This window comes from Manis pentadactyla, chromosome 4 (genome assembly GCF_030020395.1).
Source record: "Manis pentadactyla isolate mManPen7 chromosome 4, mManPen7.hap1, whole genome shotgun sequence".
Lineage (NCBI taxonomy): Eukaryota > Metazoa > Chordata > Mammalia > Pholidota > Manidae > Manis > Manis pentadactyla.
Window position 1 is genome coordinate 59,079,709 of NC_080022.1, and position 23,324 is coordinate 59,103,032.

At 35.7% G+C, this 23,324-nt stretch overlaps 1 protein-coding gene across 10 annotated transcripts in view; it reads right to left on the minus strand.

The window, feature by feature from the left end:
* Positions 1 to 23,324, minus strand: part of PTGER3 (prostaglandin E receptor 3) — a 169,673-nt gene that overhangs the window by 116,679 nt on the left and 29,670 nt on the right. For 8 of the 10 annotated variants that reach the window (XM_036890141.2, XM_036890138.2, XM_036890137.2 and 5 more), the window contains exon 2: positions 12,434 to 12,613. In XM_036890141.2, coding sequence (XP_036746036.2) covers positions 12,434 to 12,613 — 180 coding nt within the window. Of the gene's footprint in view, positions 1 to 2,264; positions 2,912 to 6,638; positions 7,329 to 12,433; positions 12,614 to 23,324 lie in introns of those variants that run through there. The other 2 variants (XM_057500325.1, XM_057500324.1) reach the window with 2 other exon arrangements.

The window sequence follows — 23,324 nt, forward strand, 5'->3', positions numbered from 1 at the left end:
AACCATCTGCTGCCAGCCATGGGTGTTCTCTCCACTCAGAAGCAGTCCTTCATCTAACAAGGAAGGGTCTGGTCATCTGCAGTAGTGTGCACACGCCCAGGCTGGACTTACGGACTTGCAAATTTTTGCTGACAGTCTTGTATGTGGAATCTAATCAGTACTATTGGAAAAGCTGCTTCCTACTGCTGCCCAAGATTGTTTCTGACTGAAAATGCCCAGGCATTGCAATAGAGTCAAAGCCTTTTTATTTCATGAAGCACCGGAGGAGTCCTCAAAGATAAACTTGAAGCTTCATAAAATAATGACAGTAGTAAGTCTTTGCTATAGTATAATATAATACTATATTATAGTATAGTATATTACATATCATATTATATATACATATATACATGATGATTATATTCTAACCCAAAATCAGGAGAGAACCCCAGCTGCACATCTCACTAACTCTGTGGACTTGGCCAAATGATTTACGCTGCCTGAACCTCAGTCTTCTGATCTGGAAAGTGGTGATAATAACCTATCATTGGCATTGGCACAAGAATTTCATATCATAGGTAAGGTATAATAGGGCTCATAAAATGATGTCTGCCACTATTTTTATTATCATTATTGTCAATAGTGTTCATGTTTATTTAAAAACATTCTGTTTATTTTTCTAGGTTCTTATATTTTTTCTGCGAAAAAGTCCATATTAAAGCAGGTGTGGTCACAATGAGTGAATAATTCAAGACACATGACCTAGGAAACAGGGTATCTAATAAAAGATAAATGAAAGGATCAATAGCAGAGAAACATAAGAAAATGTTGAACTCTGAAGGGGATCAAGATTATCAGATTGATTTAAGTACTTGGAAAACTGTTAAGATTTATTCATTGGCACAAAGAGAGCTATGAAAATTTAAATTGATAAGTTCTTAACTATAGAAAAATATGTCTAAGAAAGGAAATGTGGTCATGGTTCTTCAATTCAGCAGTGAAGAATGTTTACATTGTCATAAAAATGCAAACACTGAACACTGATTTAATAAAAATTGTGTTATAACTGGAGAATAAGTGCAGAAAGAGCTAAATCCAGCTAAACATAACATTATATCAGTATATAATATCTAAAGTTGATGATACAAGAGATAGCAACATAAAGACATTATTTAGAAATTTAATGGTATATGCTAGAAAAAATGTTGAAAAACCTGAAAGCAGTGACCTTGGGCGAGCAGAGTAGTGGGGCAGGGCTAGAATGAGAATGGTGGGTTTCATGATAAACCTGTAGCACAATCTGACTTTTTTAAGAGATGTACTTAATATTGTGATCAAAGAAATAAAAGTTATTTTTAAAAATTAAAACACATTTGAGATATAACAGACATCACAGACACACATGCACACACTCACTGATAAGCCAAGTGTATTAAAATCTATACAATCTAATCTTTGCAATGGTATTTCTTGAGCCAAAAATAAAGACGTAAGTAAGACCCATCACCTAACAACTAAAATTATAGGATTTGGTAGTTTGGATGAGGAGCAAAGAAAAGGAGGCAGAAAAACTTAACAAGTGGAAGGCATGGTCCCTGTATTCAAGGATCTTGCAACTTAGTTGAGAAAAGACAACATCTCATATCATAGGGAAGGGAGAATGAGAACCTAAAAATTGTTTTTAGAGAAAAAAGGAGCAGGCACTTTTAATGGGCCTCACTATCTATCTCTCCTAGCGGTTTCCTATAAGCTGTTTTTCAAGACGCAAAAAAAACCCTTGTTTGTGTTTAGCTGACATGATGAGATGTATGACCTTCCAGAGAAAAAGGAAAATCATGGTTTTTCAGTTGAAAGACGCCACATAGACTAAACCCAATTATACAGATGAGGCAATTCAATTTTAAAAAGCTATATATCTTTCCCAAGTACGCACACTCCATGTGGGACCAGAGCCAGTCTCCTAATAGCACTTGAACTGGTGAATGCCAAGTACTAAGGTAGCAAGACTATAGTAGTTGCTTGAGACAAGAAGATCATAATTTTAAATGGTGCTCCATTAGTGAAATGAGGTTAATAAAATAATGCTAACCATTAATTGTATCGTGCTTTCAAAACTGTCTTTACCTTCACTGTCTTACTTAATCCTAATAATTCTGTGCTAATGAGAAAATTCACTTAGAGAAAAGTTTACTGAAATGTCAAGAGCAAATAACCAGGGAATAGCAAATTAGATAACTAATTTGTGTTATCTAATGTGTTTGCCCACTTTTGTGGGCAAAAGTGTTCTGACCACTTGTTCAATGTTGGAAGTTTTCTTTTTCATTATGACCCAAAAAATTTTGGAAAGCATTTTGGTGACTTTGTTTTTAAAATACTCTAAGATATTTTAAATTAAAGACACAATCCTTTAGTAGGAGTCAAATATCAATTAATAAAATCAATAAATTAATTATTTCAGCTTTCAGTGAAAATTCTGCTGAAGGGATAGTGGCAGGGATAATCAAAATGGACATGGTGGGAGAAAATCCGGGGTAAGGATAAGAGCCATGCGTATCTAGTTACGGTTGCACAACATTTAAGGCAGTGGTATCCCTTCCAGAGCTTGGCAAATACTGGTATTATTTTTCTAAACATTTTCAAGTAAAAATTAATTTTGTCATCTGAATTCTTAGATGCCAGACAAGAAAAAAAATTAAAGGTAAAGGAATGTTAAAAATAAAAAGGCACAATTGCTTTTCCTCTAAATATGGCTTTTCATGGATCTTCTAAGAAGACTTCAAATCACTGACTAATGAAAATCAACTTACAATGTCATGCCCACCTCATGTGGCTGTCCAGTTCAAGCACACACATTCAGAATGTAGGATGCTCTGGTATCAAAGAGTTGTTTCCAATAGACAAATGCCTCAGTGCTCTTGGATACCATTTCCATCTTCCTCAATAAGGCAAGATAAATGAAAAGATAAATGTCATTAATTGTTCCTGACTTTTCCCTCTAAAGGAACACAAACTATAAGTGTCAATACAACAATCAACTAATAGCTTTAAGTGTTGGCTTAAAGCATCATTAATTTTATGTTCAAGATCTGTAAGTATATACTTTGTATTCTTGACAGAAAGCATCAGTCAGTAAGTTCATCCTTGATGCTTAAGGAGCAATGCAAAAATGTAGTGCACGCAAAAGTGTAAATATGTATGTATCCATATATGCATGTAAGATAACAAATGCAACTATGTAACAGAAAGTAACAGAAAATTACATTCCAACCATTTTGTTTGTGTACAGGACACTGCATTTTTTAGGTGGGGTAATATTTTTTTATTTTTTTAGTATTGATTTTTGAATAGTTTCATTTGAAATCTCTCTTGCTGGGCCAGCACAAGACAAAACTGAAACAAGCTCTTTTTTGTAAGGCAACTGCATAGTTGGATAACTTGTAATTTCAAAAAAAAAAAAAATGTTCCTTTTCACATGAACTGCTTTTGGCAGTTAGCCCATATTGCTCCCCTTCTGGTTGGGTTTGTGTTGTTTTTCTCCCCACTTTTAAAAATGATTGCTGCTCCTTTTAATAATTCTACCCCGATTATGTTGATTTACTATTATGGGCATATAGTGAGATGTCAAGGAATTTTGGCATTCACAGGGAAGTAATTATGCTGACTTAGCTCCAGTTTTAGATTTTAACTTTCTAACCAAACATGGAAACTGGTGAGGTTCCTTGAATCTTAAAGACTCTCTCACAGTAAGAATTTCTAACGCGTGTCCATAAATTTCCAAGATGTTCATAGACAGGCTTCAGAAGGGCTGTATAATCTCTGACACTGTATTAAAATTCTCTGTGCATTTTGTGAGGAGGGGATCCATACCTTCCATCAGATTACCAGAGCCGGGGGGCTCATCCCAAAGTGATTAAGAACCGGTGTTCTACCAGGTATGTTCTATTTAAATCTAATTTTTAAAGATTTTAATTGTTGGTAATGGTTTCATAGTTATTTTCTTCCAGTGTTCTTTTCAAAATCAGGTTCAAACAGATTCAAAATTATATTCAAAGCCTTACTTTTAAAAAGTTGCCTAAAATATCTTACTACACTGATGGACAGTGACTGCATTGGGGTATGGGTGGGGACTTGATAATATGGGTAAATGTAGTAACCATGTTGTTTTTTCATGTGAAACTTTCATAAGAGTGTATATCAATAATACCTTAATAAAAAATTTTTTAAAAATTGCCTAAGAATATTGGCCATAAACACAATATCCATAGACATTTCATACTTGGAAGAAATTTATAATAGACTAATGAGTACTCTTGCCAAAAAAATATTTATTTTTTTGGTCATATTTGGGATTTAAGTTTTTCTACCTCCCATTCCATAGAAACCAAACTTTCGAGTGTCAGTTTAGAGATTATGATTTAATTCTGTCATCAAAATGAATGGTAATTGCTCCATTCTTGAAGCACGGCAGACTGGCCATGAACTCAGAAAGGCATGGGCCAATAAAAGAGACATTTGCTAAAATTTAACTTCTCTTTGATAAAAACCATCTTTCAGATTAAATAAAGCTGCTACAACTCTGTTACAGAGACCAAATACACAAAAAGCCCACTAAAGACAGTTTGGTAAATCAGGTCTCTCTTACTAAGGCATGTCTGGAAATGTGAACTTAATTAAGAAGAATTATAACAGATATTTAAAGGTCCTGGGAGAGATGGGTTCATTCTCTTTAGATATCCCTTTGAGAGATATATAACCCTAGGGCCTCTTATCAAGAACAAAACAGGGATTGAAGGCATCAATAGAAAGATGATACTTTCTGAGAAATTGTACCTCTGCATCTGTGAACAGGCTTATGTGATTACGGAAGTGATTGGGGCCCATGGTGCCCCAGGATTGTTGTTGGGGTAGTGCCACATTTTTGTGCTTTCAGACACAAACTTGCATTCTAGTGCCTGCTGCTTTGGGAAATGCCCGAATGGTGCCTGTCAGGAAAAGATCCCATAAACGGCCTTGTCCTGCAAACGCTCAGGCTCACAGCACCCTGTTGGTGGCCACAGTCCTTGTTCAAGGCAGAGGTTCTCAGTTGGGAACAGTTATGTCCCCCACAGTACATGTAACAATGTCTCAGGACATTTTTGATTGTTAAACTATGGAGATATTACTGGCTTCTAGTGAGTAGAGACCAGGATGCTGCTAAGCAGCGTGCCATGCACAGGGCAGTCCCACGACAAAGAATTATCTGGCCCAATGTAACAATGTGCTGAGCTGGAGAAATCTATGCTAAGGCCATGCCATTTTTGCCCACTGTGAGAGGTATAGAGATATGCTCTATTCAGAACCATACTTCTTACAAGGCCACTAGAAGTTATTCATTTTGAATGGCTTGAATATTGTAATTTTGGGCAGAGTGAAGTGAAAAAACACATAAAATGCTCTCGCCTCCCCAGTTGGTACCCACCCTTTCTCCAAAATGCAGATTAAATGTTACCTCCTAGAGGAAACAGATTCCTATTTTAGCATCACTGTTCCAGTATTCACTCACAGTACCACATGCTTACTCTAATAGCAGCTCTGATCCAGTTATTTCTTATTCCCTTACTAGATTATAAATTAATTGAAAGTTAAGTGCGTTTCTTAAAAAAAAATCCTAGTCTTAGCACCTATCAGTATGCTTGATACATCACAGGTATACAAAAATATGTTGTCTGGAGGACAGGCTTGGATTCTGAATACCTGCACTCCAACAGGATTTACTCACAACTGTTATAGGTGAGCACAGCCACCCCCAAGGATATCTAAGGATGTGTAACCCCATGTCCTCCAAGGACCTGAAACTAGGCAATATCTCATTTTATGGCATATAGGTTCACCAACATTGTGGTGGGTATTTCTGGCCTACCAGAAGGTAGTCATACTGATGATTATCTGAAATGTTTCAGAACAAAGACTGTAGAGCTCATAAGATCTGGCTAGGAGCCTTGAATCCCATGGGAGAAGTTAAGGACAGAGTTCTCCCTGAACCTTTTTATTAGGAGAAAGGAGGGAAAACTTGACATGCTACTTTTAATGAGCGTGGTTTTGCAGTCTGTATTCTACAGAACTCTTCTCCCTTCACCACAGAAGGAAGAGGCAGAATGACTGGACTGAAAGCCTAGGACAAAGTACTGGGGCAGCCCAATCGCCATCTCTACTTGTAATCAGCTCACACCAATACTTAGGTGTACGTCTATCAAAGGGTCTTACAACAAGCAAAGGAAATTCTTTTGTTGGCTGCCTGTGGATTACACTAGAATCCACCAAAAAGGGGAAGAACTAAGTTTAGAGTCATTTATAAATGTGTTTTTGTATTAAAAACAAAAAAATCTGAGATTACAACATGATTAAGGTATACTCTTGGGATTTTAAATATAGGTTATAGGTATCATGTTGAAAATGGAAAAAGAGCTCCTCTTAGATTTCTAGTAAATCAATATTTGCACTGTATACGATCATAAAATATAAAACAAAATGACCTAATTGTTCTAGACAGAAAGGCTGTTGCATATTACATTGTGCTATTTGACAAAGCATGTCAAATAGGATTTCAACAAAATGCTTAACATAATTATAAGTAAAATATTCCTGACATGAGTTGGCATCAGGAAAAAATGACAGGGACATTTCAGATCATTCAACTTTATTTTCCATTGACACACAACATAAATAACATACATTTATTAAATACAAAGACTAGCTATGAATTGAATGCCATCAAAATTTTAATGGTCTTTTCATAGTCTCTTTTATTCTTTGCCTGTAAGGTACTGAAGACCAGCCTTTAAAATATACTGAGAGATGTGTTTAAATATACTTAAGATAACTCCAAAAATATCTTCACACAAGGGTGACAAAAGTACACGTTCCCACTTAACCACATATGTAGGGATGGGATGCTGAGTAAAAGAGGTGGAGAAACATATGACTTTCTATACTGGGCTTTACATTACTGATTCAAGTGCCAATGATTTCAGTTCTTATGTAGATACACAATGTAAATAGTACTTACATTCATTTGTTTTAAATCAAGATAATCAGTGCCTATTTTTAACTTGTTTGCTTAAAGAAAATTTCAACTTTATGCTATTTATATAAAAAATATTTGGTAAAAGAAGAGTGACAAGGTAAAATACTTCATATATATATATTTCATACATGGAAGGAAGAGACTGTAGCAGTCAGTGATGACTTGCAGGAACTTGACAACTGTTCTTTCACAGAAGGACACTGGCCACTCCTTGCTTTGTCCTACTGATGCTCAAGTGTGTAAAGATAAATGCAGTCCCTTCCTCTTTTTGCTTCTGTGGAATGGCCTAAAAGGATGAAGAATTTTAAAAAGCTGGAAATGTACAGGTTTTCCTCTGTATCTTTCTCTGTTCTCTACCCCACCTTCATGCCTACTCCAAGTAAGTATCCTTTCAAAAGTTGAAAGAACATTGAAATGAATCAGAAAGTCATATGCATTTTTCTCTGCTTAACATTACTGCATTGATTTCTGCAGAAACTGAAAACCATGCAAAGAAATTACTTTCAAATAACTATTGAAAGTTTGGCGATTGGCTGTATATCTGGTTTACTTTAATTCAAAGGCCAAAATAGTCTAATTCTAGAGCAACTAACAAGAGAATTTAAGAGTTGCACACTTGAAACTAACCTTATAGGTGAAGTCATCTCCAAAATGCTCAAAGAGCCTGAAAAGGCTGATTTATTCTGGATGATGATCATTGCTTTCCTCCCTATCTTTACTCCCATAATAAAATTGTTTCATCAAAGAAGACTTGTTGAAAAACAAACTCAGATATGTTTCATATATTACGGCATTAGCATTTAAAAAATATGAAGCCATACTTTCTCCTCTTGAAAACAATCCCAGCTTCACCAATAGTAAATATTTGTTACTTTCTGTGAGAAAACAGGTTGGAGGTAGAGGGTTGAGGGGGGGACAGTCTCATTCCTAATGAAGAAATATGTAATCCAGGAGATTTGGGGCTGCTTATGAAACAAACTAATGTTAAACTTGTGAAAATAAATAAAAATGTGTGATATATAATGAATATGGAATATATTTGAACTGTATTTCTAGAGAATCAAATGTACTCATCTTATGGTATCACAATGTAACAGTTTTTAACTCAACTTGCATAAGCCAGAAGCCTTTAAATAGAATCCTTATTTTAAGAGAGATCTGTTTTGAAGATACCTTTCCATCTAACAAAAACACATTATTGATCTCTTTTTGAAGAAAAAAATGCCTTAATTCTAGACTTGTTAGAGTCTTTCATCAATATGTGTAGTCTCAGTTTTCTTTTGTCATTTTGTCTTTTCTCTTTTGTCACTGTGCACTACTCTTTTTCATTTTCTTCAGTTTTACTCAAGATGGACTCAATCCAAAAAAGGCATTTAGGGAAGACATGTGAAAGATTTTACTTGATCACTCCAGATACAAATTCATTATAAAATTGAAACCTTTTGGGTGGAAGTAATTCAGGTGAATATTAACTTTCACATGCAGTTAGAATCTACATAAATGATACCAGTATGATGGAGTTTTAATTTAAAATTTTTCCCTAATTCTCTGTCTCATGCCTCTTATGGAATCACCACCTGTTAGTTCTCTTAGCACACTGAACTGGTATCAGCTTCCTAACAAATGTGCCTATGAGGTATAGATTGATTTTCAAATTTTGTAGATATGACTCCGTCACAGTTTATGTAATGAAACATCACAGGTGCATGTTACCTTTTATCAGCATTTTACAGCAACTCAGCAGTCTTATGCACTTAGCCAAAGTATAAATTATTCTTCATTTTAAAAATGATATAATCTCATTCATTGTACCATCCTGTAGATTTATTTAGACCTCAATTTTAGCAGATTTTGAGACATATACAAACACAACCCAGAAATAAAAAAGCATCTGTGAAGATCTGGCATGCTTGACAATCTAAACTTTTTGTATAGGTAAATCATAGAAATTTTAATTATTTGATAAGCTTTAATATGTTTGTGGTGATAAATACTCTGCAATCTTTTTGTGTCATTCAGCCTGTAGTATCCTGTATATTTCAAAGAAGGTTTTGGTGTTAAAGTATGAAAAGAAGTAGGCTATATATGTGCCTAAAGTTACAAAGCACACAATTTTTCTATTTTCTGTTTCTTACTAAATCCAATGCAAAATGCCTATTAAATGATCATTGACATGCCCAAGATCAAAAGCCAATCACTAAAAGCATTAAATAAAAGGCCTAATTCACTTGAAAAGCTCAGAATACTGCCACAGATTGACCACCTTCTTAAAATACTGTTCAGTCAGAGTTTCTAGTTTGTCTGCTACTTAATGTCAGCATGGTTACAGGGACTTTTAAGGTTAAGTTTTACGTTAGCTTCCACAATTTTATTTCATAACATGACTGAAAGTTCTTTTATATGATAAAGAAGTATGAAGGAGAAATATATGTGCACTTTTAAATTCATAGTCATCTAAATCTGACATACATTTGCTTAAAGTATCTTGGTATACAACATTAGGTAAATTTGGTAAACCTGGAGGTAGTATATCTTGTTTCTTCAATTTAAAATATTTTTAGGATATCCATCATACTTATTTGGTTTGAAAAGTTAACTGCTCTTATTGGATATCATGTCATCATTCTCTTCTATGACACAGCATAGATGCATAAATTCATTGTTTAGAAAATAGAGACTGCCTTGTAAAATCTATTATAGTTAATTATGCACATATTTCTGCATTCCATGTGATTTCATAGGCTCCTCCATTTTATTAAACTGTGAAGTTTAGAAATTGTTATAATTTATGCATGCATTTTTGTTCCTGCTCAGATATGTGCATACATAAACTAAGTAAATGAAAGTGAATTTAAAGGCCAATGAGCTTACACTTGGAAACAGACATACTCTGCTGCAGTGACCTTAAAAGTCCCCTTCCTAACCACACCTAGGACCTCTGCAAAATGTCTCTGAAATCTAACCTCCACTGTCATCCAAAGTCTGAAATTATTTGGAACTTATATTTCTTACCAGGTTTTCCCTGGACTTACAAATGGCTGCCCAGGTAACAAAACTCATACTCCATTTACACAATTTTTTCCTTTTCCACTTCCTTTTCAAGCTGCCATTCATCCACTCCTACTATGTATCCCTGGGCAGGAATTTATTTTTTAGTTAGGGATAAGTTTCAGGCTCTTTTGTTTTATGTATTTCTGTAGTTTGATGAAAAGTGATATTTCTTTAACAGTAACCTCCATTTCCATTTGGAAGTATCAGTCTCTTAAATTACTAATACAAATACAGCATTTTGTTGTACAGCAATAGGACCCTATGCATTTGAAGATAAATTCCTATTTCTTTAATTAAAAAGAGATTATTCACTCTATCACGTTGGTGGACTGTAATGGCATGAAGAACTGCAACCACATGGTGGGTGCCTCACTGATGGGCACTTAGTTTGGGCAGACATTTATTCATTCATTCACTGAACAAATATTGAACATTCTCTATTTTCTAAGGGCTGTCTGGGTGCTGGAAGGAATAACCCGATCACACTCATCCACCTGAAGCCACACACCATGTGTGTTTATCTGATTACTTGGGGCCAGAGGACCATTCAAAAAGTAAAGCCTCTCTCTTATTAGGTCATTTAAGTGAACTTTTTCCAGAAAAAAGTAGGTAGTTTTGCCTCATTCAGGTGACCGGTGGGATAATCCAGTTCTACAGCATACAGAGATTTTATAATGAGGCTTTAATATAGTTATTAGTCAATTTTTTCTAAAACTTAGAGTAACAGAACCATCATGAATTATATAAGTACTCTCAGTAGATCTTGTCTTCCCTCTCAATTTGATATGGTAAGTTAAGTTAGTTCCTGATTGATCTAGGCTGGTGTACATACTAATCTGATAGACATACTGTCACCTGTTAAAATTGTTTCCCAAATGCCTACTAAACACAAAGAAAAATGTAGTTACTATAAAGAAGTATAAATTTCAAGTTATTTTTTTAAAACTAGGAAAGCAATAAACTAAGTTGCAAGTTAAAATCTTCACAAGGAAATATTAAGTTTGCATGTAAAATGTAAATGTAAATGTGAAATGTTGATTTTATCAAATGAATGCTCCAAAGAATACCAAAAGCAATTTTTATAGGTTTAACTTAAAAGATTGTATTTTTAGCAAGGCATTTTTTTAAAGGGCAATTCTCAAAATTTAATGTAGTGATCTACTTGTGCCAAAAAGATATGGAGCTTGGCTATCAAGGCTTGCACACATGCAGACTTAAGGAAAACACTTTAATAATAAATATTTAGATAGAGCTACTTTGAAGAGAAGGCAGAGAAAGTTCTGAGCGATGGGGGATCAATATTAACCTTCTTAGCCTATGAATAGGCCAGCCTATGGAAAGACTTTCCAGGACTTTCAATATATTTATTGGTCTTAGAATCAGAATTAGTATTTAAAAATCCAAAATAATGGAGAATACTTTTGGTGGAAAAATTAGGGAAGATAGTTAACAAGAGAACCAATACTAAGTGCTCAAAAATGTCCTTAATAGCATTTTCAAAAATCACTTCACTGACAGTTTCATGAACCTTCAGTTTCATGAACTTTATCCAAGCTTTTAGGAACTAAAAATGCATTCAAAATGTAGAACGTTTAACAACTTGGATAATCAGAAATTCTACCATATTTGTAATAAGTGGAATTGGCTCTTATTTAGATGATAAGTGAACCTAATTACCAACTGAATCAAAACTTAAACTGTGTAAGTTTAGCAGCTAATTTACATACTGAGCAATATATAAATAACACCAATATCAATAAATATTGTGGATACATGATTCATTTTTTTAAATCCTAACTCAACTCTTTTAAAAGTTTAAGAAGAGCATAACACAGAGAGAAAGAGAGTGAAAGACAACACAGAAGACCAAGGTCTTTGAACAAAAGCAAACCACTGCTTGTCTTTGATGATCTGTGCATTAAATCCCCTGTGTACTCGGAATACTGGAATACTAACTTTCTCTGCCTGACCCCCATCACAGACCAAGATTATTTATAAAAAATGTTTTCATCTACAAATGGCAGGGACCCCCAAAACACTGTCTGTTATTAGTATATTTTTCTTTGTTTGTGTTTCAATACTTTCGGCGCATAGGGGATTATCTATGCTTCTGAAACATTTAGCCTTAGATTAAAAATTCTACTTCAATGCATAAACAGTGGCATGCCAGAGATGCCTAAATTCACAGTAGGGTTTAGGGATATCTGTTGCCAAAAGCTGTGGACATGCAAACTGATTAAGTATTCTCTTTCAGGTCCCTGTCTGTATTATTTCATTGGATAATGAGATAGGCTGCCCTTTCTGTCCATCATTAGAGCAGCTGGAGACAGCATTTGCTACCTGGCAAAACTTTCGAAGAAGGATCTTTCTTAGCAGCAGATAAACCCAGGGATCCAAGATCTGGTTCAGTGAAGCCAGGCGAACAGCTATTAAGAAGAAGTGGCATTCTTTCTGCTTTTCTGTGTGTGTCTTGCAGTGCTCAACTGATGACTGATTGAAGATCATTTTCAACATCATTATCTAAGAAAGAGAGACAAATAATTGTTCCAAAAATTAATAAAGTCATATGAATCTCCTCTGTACAGTACTTTGCACATAGTTTACAATTGGTTGTTGGATTGAAATAATTAATTCAAGCAACATTTGTACTCACAGAACATAGCCTTGAATTACAGAAGACAAGCCTACAGATTTTCCCACATTTTTGGCTATTTGACATGTAACTTTTAAAAAACTGCATGTTCTCAGGCTCTTGGTCTTTGGGATTTAAGAAGCTTGGAATGTCAAAACACATCTCAAAATCAGCCAAAGTCATCTGTCTTGTTGCAGAAAATACCAATAGGTTGACACCCAAATGAGAGCCAACACTTCAACATAACCAAAACATATTTAACCTTAAACTCCAGAAGCACTAACTAAAAGAATTATTGAAGAAAAAGCAAAAGGAAAAAAATGGGGAAATCACAATATTAATATCAGCATTTTCTGAATGCTTACAATATGCCAGGCATTGTGTCAAGTCCTTCATATGCACTTAGTAAACAATGTAAAATAGATATTAATACCATTCCTTTTTAAGAATTGCAGACACCAAGGTTTAATGATGTAAAATGGCAGAGCCAGATTTAAATACAGGTTCATTAACACCACATACATAATAGGGTATTTTACATTTTTTTGTCTCTCCCTCCTCACCACACCATGCACTAGAATATAAACTTCCTGAGGGCAGGATTTGGGACTGTTTTTCCCATACCAGCATATTCCCCAGACCTAGATTAATATTTAGCACATAATGCTTAATAAATACTTGCAAATGGATATATTACATGACATATATGAATATAACATTATAACACATATAACAAATATTTATATTCGAATGAAGAAGTATTTGTGATTTGCAAGAAGAGAAAAATGAAGGTTCATATGCATCTGAAAAGATAGTCAAGCTCATCAATCATCAATAAAGTGAAAAATGTGAAAAAATAAGATTTTTATACCCGCTAGTTTGACGAAAATGAAGAAATGTGACTTTTCCAAATGTTAGTGAGAATGTGGAGCAAAAGACTCTTACACTACCAGCAGGAGAGTGAACTGGAGTAAACACCTTGGAAAACATCTGGGCGCTTTTACCTCTGGGCATCTGCTACCTCCTAGCAATCCTCCTCCGAACATGTTGTGCCAAATTCCCACCCCAGGAGTTGCATGTGTAACTATTAATTACAGCATTGTTTATAACAGCCAAAAGAGCAGGAACAACCCAAACAAGGGTTCATAACAGCAAGCAAAATAAGGTGCTGACTTTCTAACTTGCTCCTACATTTGTTTTTCTAGATGGGCATAGCTATTAAACACCTGAAATGTGGTTAGAGCAAATTGAAATGCTGAAATAGGTATTGATTATATAATGAAATGACATTTTGATATGTTACATTAAATAAAATGTTATTAAAATTAACCTCACTTGCTTCTTTTTACCTTTTTTGAAATGTTACTACTAGAAAATTTAAAATTATATATGAAACTTGCATTTGCTGTTCACCGTACATTTCTACTGGATCCAGTGTCTCTCTTGAGGCCCACATTTATTTGGATATTCTTCTCAGGTCACAGATCCCAAACTGAAGTCAATATCCCTGTGCATCCAAAACAACCCAAATCCACAAACCCACAGTCCCAACAATGGAGCTTTCATTCCTGTGGACACCCTGGCCCAGCAGCATGTCAGAGTTGTCTTTGAATCCTTCTTTTGGTTCATCTTCTGTAATGCCTTTTGCTTTTGCGCCAATATCGTCCTAGTTCAGTTCCTTCTTTCATCTCATTATAGTAGCAACAGCCACTGAGATGATGAACATAGATGTCAACACATCAGAGACTCAGATCCTGAACCCGAGCTTTGATCAAACTCTCACCAGCTATAAGCCTTCAGTGTGGTCTTACTGGATACAGTTGAACCACAGTTTATTTTTAAACAAATCACTAGCAAAGGAGACAGAAATTTCCACATTTAGCTTATAGGACAAATTCATCCCCTGGGGCTTAAGCCATAGCCCTTGATCAAATTACTACCTAATACCTGAAAAGAATTATGGTTCTATAAACAAATAAGAAGAGGGGTGATGGGGAGGCAATGAGCAGACAGCCATACATTCTGATTTGTAGTTTCTTTCAAAGGAATTTTTTCCTAGGGATTTGTTTAATAAAAGCAGAAGTCAGCTGTTCAAATAAGTGGACATTCAGTGAAGCATTATCTATTCTAGCAAGAAACTGTAAACACATAAATCTTTAACATCAGGAGCAAAAAAATACATCAGGAACTGTATTTAATAAAACTATAGACTGAAGATAAAGAAATGGAAGTTATCCACATGGGAAAGGAAGAAGTATATTGTTACTTGCAGATAATATAATCTTACATGTAAGAAAATCCTAAAGACTAACTAAAAACTTTTGGAACTAATCAATGAATTCAGTAAAGTTTCAGGATATAAAAACAAATATACAAAAATTAGTTGTGTTTCCATATGATAAAACATCTGAAAAGGAAATAAGCAATCTCATTCAGTACAGCACCAAAAACAATAACATGCCTAGGAATAAATTTAACTAAAGAAGTGAAAGATCTGTACAATGAAAACTACAAGACTTTGGTGAAACAAACTGAGGTACAAACAAAGGGAAAGGTCTCCTGTGTCTGTAAATTGGAAGAATTAATATTGTTAAAATGTCCATACTACCCAAAGCCTAGATACACTGTGATCCCTACAAAATTCCAATGGCATTTTTTCACAGAAATAGATAAAACAATCCAAAAATTTGTACAGAACCAAAGAAAACCCCAAATAGCCAAAGTAATCATGAGAAGGAAGAACAAGGCAAGAGGCATCATACTCCCTGATTTCAAACTATACTACAAAGCTATGTAATTAAAACCATATGGTACTGGCATAAAAATAGAACAGAATAGATAACCCAGAATCAAACCCTCACATGTATGGTCACCTAATACTTGAAAAGGGAGCCAGGAATACTCAGAGGCAAAAGGACAGTCGCTTCAACAAAATAGTGCTGGGAAAACTGGATAATCAAATGCAGGAAAATAAAATTGGACCCACTCCCTCAGACCACTCTCAAAAACTAACTCAAAGTGGACTCAAGACTAAACATAAGACCTGATACTATGGAACTCCTAGAAAGAAACAGAGGGAAGAAGGTCCTTGACATAGGTCTTTGCAATGATTTTTTGGATATGACACTAAAAGTGCAAGTGACAAAAATAAAAATCAACAACTGGTACTCTGTCAAACTGAAAAGTTCTGCAAGCAAAAGAAAAAGTCAACAAAATGAAAAGGCAACTTAAGGAATGGGAGAAAATATTTACAAACCCTATGTTGGGTAAGGAGTTAAAATCCAAACTATAGAATGAATACAGCTCAGTAGCAAAAAAAAAAAAACCCAAATAATCCAATTAATAATTGGGCAGAGGATCTGAGTAGATGTTTTTCTAAATAAGACCTCTAAATAGCCATCAGGTACATGAAAATATGCTCAATATCACTAATCATCAGGTAAACTCAATTCAAAAGCATAATTAGGTATCACCTCAAATCCTTAGAATGTCCATCAAGAAGACAAGAAATAAATGTTGGTGAGGATTGGAGAAAAAGGAACCTTTGTGCACTGTTGATTTGAATGTAAATTGGCTCAACCACTATGCAAAACAGTATGGATGTTCTTCAAAAATTAAACAGAGAACTACCTACCATATGACCAGTAATTCTACATCTGGATATATATCCAAAGGAAACCAAGTAAGATTTCAAAAAGATACCTGCACTCCCCTACTTATTGCAGCATTATTTATAATAGCCAGGATATGAAGACAACCTTAGTGCTCATCAATGGATGAGTGGATAAAGAATACATGCTATGCGTACAATGGAATATTATTTAGCATGAGAAATAAGGAAATGCTGCCATTTGCAATAAAGTGGATGGCACTTAAGGGAATTATGCTAAGTGAAATAAATCAGACATGGAAACAGAAATAATGTATGATTTTACTTATATATAGAATCTAAAAAATCCAAGTGCATGGAAATAGAGAATAGAAAAGTGGTACCAGAGGCTGGGGAGTTAATTGGTCAACTGGGGAGAATTTAAGAGTAAAAACTTGCAGTTAGAAGATGAAATAAGTTCTGTATATCTAATGCACAGCAGAGTGATTATAGTCAGTGATACTTTGTTATAAACTGCTATGTTGTTAAGAGACTAGATCTTAATTGTTCTCAACACAAGAAAGAAATGATATGATGTGACAGCTAATGCTACAGTGGTAATCATATTGCAATATATAAATGTATCAAATCAACATGTACTCCTTAAATTTAAACAGTGTTATATGTCAATTTATCTCAATAAAAAAATCCAATTTTTAAATAAATAAGTAAAATACAGTCTTTTTGTGTAATAGTACATATAAGAATTAAGGGAAAACAGAATGTAAGATCGTACTATGTATACAAAGTTTTATTATTATTGTAATTAAAATTATGTAAAATACACAGACTTGAGGAAGGCAGTGGAATTATTACTATCAATTTAATATTAAACAATCATAAAGTTATTTAAAATATTTTATGTACATAAAAACATTTCAAACGATTTAGGAAAGTCTTACTTAAGGAAGTTGTTGATTATTCCCTTCATTAATAAATGAGAATTACTATACACCAAATTTATTTAAAATAAATATATCTACATAAGTATATTCTGCTGCTGACTTATGGTCCTGTGAACTGAATGCTGCCTCCCATTGTGGTGTGCAGATGGTGCCCCCCCAAAGATATCCACAACCCAGTCTGGGAGCCTGTGAATATGTTATCACACATGGCAAAAGGACTTTGTAGATTGATTAATATTAAGGGCCTTGAGATGGGGAGGTTGTCTTGGATTATCTGGGTGGGCTGAATGTAACGATGTGCACTCATAAAATCTAAGAACCTTTTCTAGCTGTGATCAGAGAGAAACAGTTTCTACAGAAGAATGGTCAGAGAGACCTCTACAGAGAGATTCAAAAAAAAGGGTTGCTGGTTTTGAAGATGTAGGAAGGGAGCCACAGGTTAAGGAATGAAGACATCCTTTTGAAACTGAAAAGACAAGGAAAGGAGTCTTTGGCTTTTTCTTGAGGGTTCCAAAAAAGAACGCAGTCCTGTGGACAGTTTGCTATTAGTCCAGTGAAAGCCATGTCAGGCTTCTAACCTACATAGCTCTAAGAGAAATTTGTGTTGTAAGCCATCAAGTTTGTAGTAATTTGTTAGAGAGCTACAGTGGAAAACTAATACACCCCCGAGTTAGCTATCAACAAATGTGGAGAGAGAATGGGGAGGAATGAATTTGAAAATGATTTATTATCTCTCATGGATAAAAAAAAGTCTTAGCAAGCTTGTTTACTTTGTTCACTTTCTTAGGAAACTTTTTAAAAACATGAATAAAGTAAAAGTAAACTTAATCCTAACTCCTGTCTACATTACATCAATTTCTAAATTTGCAACATGTGAAAGTGCATTCTTATTATTCTAGTGACATCAGTTAGATTTCAGTGTGTTTGCCTTAAAGGTATAAAATTATATTTTTAATTCGGTTGCCTTTAAGAGAAACACATACCCATTAATTCTTCTGTCTTCTTTTTATGAAACTATTGGAAAGGTTTTATCTAGCTCTTTCAGCCCCTCACCTCACCCAGTAATTAAATATATTTGACCACTTAACTATCTTCCAGGAAGTGTTCTGGGCCTGGTGTAAAATGATCTAAAAACTCATTTAAGTTACATTGTTATTTTCTTTTATAACATAAAGTATTGAATTTCTTTAACAGTTAAAATCAGTGAGATCTACAAAGTTACTTATTAAAATAGAATTTTAGTCATTTTACACAGTCCTCTGTCATTTTAAAAATAATTTTTTTGAGGCTAATAATCTTAAATTTTTTTTATTAAGCTAATATAGGTTTCACAGGCGTTACATTGGTTAGTCCACTGTAATTTCCTGTAATTTACTATTGACAATACAGTAATTATAAAATTATGTAACCAAGCTGGGTAAGCAATAGCTGGCACTTGGGAGAGACACTCTAGCTCTTCCCAGAAATCATGAGATGGGTAATGTGAAGACAACTGGAATTACAGGCTGTGAGCAAGAGAGAGTCATTTCCAAATGGCAGCAGGAATGGAAGTAGGACTCAACACCTCATCTAATTCTGAACATAATGCAAATTAGCATCTATCCATCAACACCGATTTCCCTAGACTTAAAGAGCTAAACAGTGGTTACAATTTTTGCAAATATGTTTTAGACATTCAAACTTTGGGAGAAAAGGTTTGGCATGAATATGTAGATTCGATAGAATTAGTTATTCCTATTAGTCCAATTCAACACCTTACACAAACAGAAATGCTTGGACAATACAGAGGCTCATTTTTTTCTTAGCAAATACATGAATACTTTGCACAATTGCTCCTTTCAAACAGCCTCATAGAGTGATCTGGGCCAGGGAGTGATGAGACTAAGTCTAGCTGACTGGAGCTGCAGCAATTCTGCTAGTGTTTTCTCCAGGCTTCATGTGACTCTTCCAGGCCTTTGGCCTCTCTGCAGGTCATCAACAAGAACAGAGAGCTTTTTTTGTACCCATGATAACACATCTGTGATAACACATCTGGGGAAGTGACTCCTAAATTCTCCATCCCTGCCTAGGATCAAGGGCAACTACTTGTGTTCATCCTAAAGTGAAGAAAATGATTTGTCCCTTCCCACTTATAAAGATCTTTCAGATGTGCAAAGCACTAACAGGGAGACTGTTCTTCATATTCTGTATTGGAATTTTACTTCATTGCAGCAGGATTTATAACTATACATTTAAAAATCGATGTAATAGAAAAAGTGCCTTGGGTTATAGGCTATAAATATCTATTGAAGATGATGAATGAGTAACCCAGAAAAATAAATTGGTGGGGGAGGGAATAAAATTGGTTACTTGTCCTTCTCCATTATGTGGCTTTTATGCATTTCCAGTTAATTCCTAATACACATGTGTAAGAAAACCTCCTCATGGCCAGTTTTTATGATGTTTTGTTTTTTGTTTTCCACAATCCCGTTGTTAGACTATGGGAGGATAACCTGCCTTACTGGAAATTCCTGCTATAGTCTGATAAATGCACTTCTTTAGAATTCACTGAACCAGTCTGGCCCCTTTAAAACCATTTAATTACATAATTTGAAGGATTGTCATGGGAAAAAGCGTCACTGTGGATTTACGAAATAAGTGTAGTCTTTCTAGTCTGGTTACAGATCAGTTCCTGGTTGCAAATCCTCACAGCACTGTGAACTCTACTGTTTCAGCTTCTCCTGCCTTATCTAATCTGAAAACGTTGGAAATAAACAGTTCATACGTATTTTTAAAACTACAAGAAGTTGTGTTATTTCATCTTTACTATTACATTATTTTATGAAATTTTTCAAAACAGCATCAGAAGAAGCAAATTTTACTGGATCTGCCATCTATATTATGACTTTAGGCAAGTTATTTACTCTCTGTACTTTATTAAACTCACTAGGAAACATTAGGGATGGACTGGACGGCTTCTTACATATACTTCCATGATTAAGTTTTTTCTGATGAATATTGGGGTAAAGCCGGAACATGAATAAGGATTTAATTTGAAAAAGAGACCGAAAGGTAAAAGGTATGAAACAAAAGAAAGAATTCCTCTTCAGGAAAACCCCAAATGCATCTTCTGGTAAATAGGAGAGAGAGGAATATTGCAAAGTAATATTGGACAAGGGACTAAATTCATGAAGCTTCAGAGGGAGATTTTTTTAGGAGTAGCAGATGGGCACATACACTGACCATAAGCTAAAGACCAGCTGTAAATCTGACTCAGCTGTGCTTCTAGTTTGGGGACCAGCTACCTCACTTTGGATCTTCATTTCTTGCTTCCGTAAAATGTGATTAATGTGTTCTTACCAAATATCTTCTCCATCCGGAAGTACAGTTGCAAAAAATAAAATGAGATGAGAATAATTAACACCTACATTTATAGAACACCTCCCCAAGCTCCAGGCTATTGCTCTGTTGCATATACTACCAGAAGAGAATTATTTGACATTCAGAGATAGGAGGACGGTGAATGCTTAGAGGGCTGCAAGGAAATGAATGTATTACCTATTTGTAGCTTTCCTTAAATGTCTCCGTAGTAGAGTGGTTAAAAAAAAAAAAAACTCAAAATTGTACAGAAGGCTGCAGCTTATGATCATATTATTTGGTACAAAAGAATTACTCTCTCCTTCCAAGCAGTATGAATTGTAAATTCTGGGTGATTTAGCTCAGTATAGCTCAATACATATGTTATGTCTAGATAAATATTTATTTTCTTATTAAACCAGTCAAAAAATGTCATTAACTAATCACATTTTGGCTGAAAGGGGGAAGAAAAATCTACTCTATAAACACAAACATTGCTTGGATTATGCAAAATGGATTAGCTTTGAGGTGTCTTTATATTTCAAAGCTTTATATCTCAGGTGTCAAGGAGAAAGTCTAGACACTATGTCAGGGTTTAAAGAACATTCATCCTTGAAAATGTTAAGATTTAAGAAAGGGTCTTTTTTTTCCTGCCAACATATAGTTTCATGTAAACCCACCACGTTCAATCCTGCTATCGCCTATTCAGAGAATCATAGTATTAATGAAAATTAAGAGCATCTAAGTCATGAAGGAAGGAATCAGATGTGGACTGTCTTGTGTGCAGGGATATTCACCTCAATATAAAAGAAAATTAGGAGAGAGCCGGGAGCTAAGATGGCAGTGTGAGTAGAGCAGCGGAAATCTCCTCCCAAAACCACATATATCTATGAAAATATAACAAAGACAACTCTTCCTAAAATAGAGACCAGAGGACACAGGACAACATCCAGACCACATCCACACCTGCAAGAACCCAGCGCCTCACGAAGGGGGTAAGATACAAGTCCCCGCCCAGCGGGACCCCAGCGCCCCTCCCCCCAGCTCCCAGTGGGAAGAGAGGAGGCAGAGCGGGAGGGAGACGGAGCCCAGGACTGCTGAACACCCAGCCCCAGCCATCCAGACCAGAGCACAGACACAGTACATGCCCGGGGCCCTGGATACTAGGGAAACAGGGCAGCAGGACTGGTGAGCAGGTGCCTGAGGCCGGCACTTGAGGACAAAGAAAATTGAGTGGTTTTTTTTGTTTTTTGTTTTTTTTAATTATTTATTTGAGTTTTGTTGTTCTTTTTGTTGTTTTGGTTTGGTGAGTGCTTTGTGGAAGTCTTAAAGGGGCAGGGCAGGACACTTAGTCCAGAGGCAGGGAATCTGGGGATCTCTGGGCACTCTAACCCCCTGGGCAGCAGGGAGCAGGGAGGCCCCTTACAGAGATAAATAGCCTCCCAGCAGCTCCCCCTCCAACGGGACTCCACCACTTTGGAGTAGCTGCCCGAGCCAGGCCACGCCCACAGCAACAGCGGAGATAAACTCCATAGCAGCCGGGCAGGAAGCAGAAGCCCTGTCTGCGCACAGCTGCCCAGCACAAGCCACTAGAGGTCGCTGTTCTCCCAGGAGAGGAGGGCCACAAACCAACAAGAAGGAAAGCTTTTCCAGCCATCACTCATACCAGCTCTGCAAACTATCTCTATCACCATGAAAAGGCAAAACTACAGGCTGACAAAGATCACAGAGTCAACACCTGAGAAGGAGACAGACCTAACCAGTCTTCCTGAAAAAGAATTCAAAATAAAAATCATGAACATGCTGATGGAGATGCAGAGAAAAATGCAAGAGCAATGGGATAAAGTCCGGAGGGAGATCACAGATGCCAGGAAGGAGATTACAGAAGTGAAACAAACCCTGGAAGGATTTATAAGGAGAATGGATAAGATGCAAGAGGCCATTGAAGGAATAGAAACCAGAGAACAGGAACGCATAGAAGCTGACATAGAGAGAGATAAAAGGATCTCCAGGAATGAAACAATACTAAGAGAACTGTGTGACCAATCCAAAAGGAACAATATCCATATTATAGGGGTACCAGAAGAAGAAGAGAGAGGAAAAGGGATAGAAAGTGTCTCAGAAGAAATAATTGCTGAAAACTTCCCCAAACTGAGGGAGGAACTAATCGAACAGACCACGGAAATACACAGAAACCCCAACAGAAAAGATCCAAGGAGGACAACACCAAGAAACATAATAATTAAAATGGCAAGGATCAAGGACAAGGAAAGAGTTTTAAAGGCAGCTAGAGAGAAAAAAGGTCACCTATAAAGGAAAACCCATCAGGCTATCATCAGACTTCTCGACAGAAACCCTACAGGCCAGAAGAGAATGGCATGATATATTTAATACAATGAAACAGAAGGACCTTGAACCAAGGATACTGTATCCAGCACGACTATCATTTAAATATGATGGTGGGATTTAAACAATTCCCAGACAAGCAAAAGCTGAGGGAATTTGCTTCCCACAAACCACCTCTACAGGGCATCTTACAGGGACTGCTCTAGATGGGAGCACTTCTAAAAAGAGCACAGAACAAAACACCCAACATATGAACAAAGGAGGAGGAGGAATAAGAAGGGAGAGAAGAAAAGAATCTCCAGAGAGTGTATATAACAGCTCAATAAGTGAGATAAGTTAGGCAGTAAGATACTAAAAAGGCTA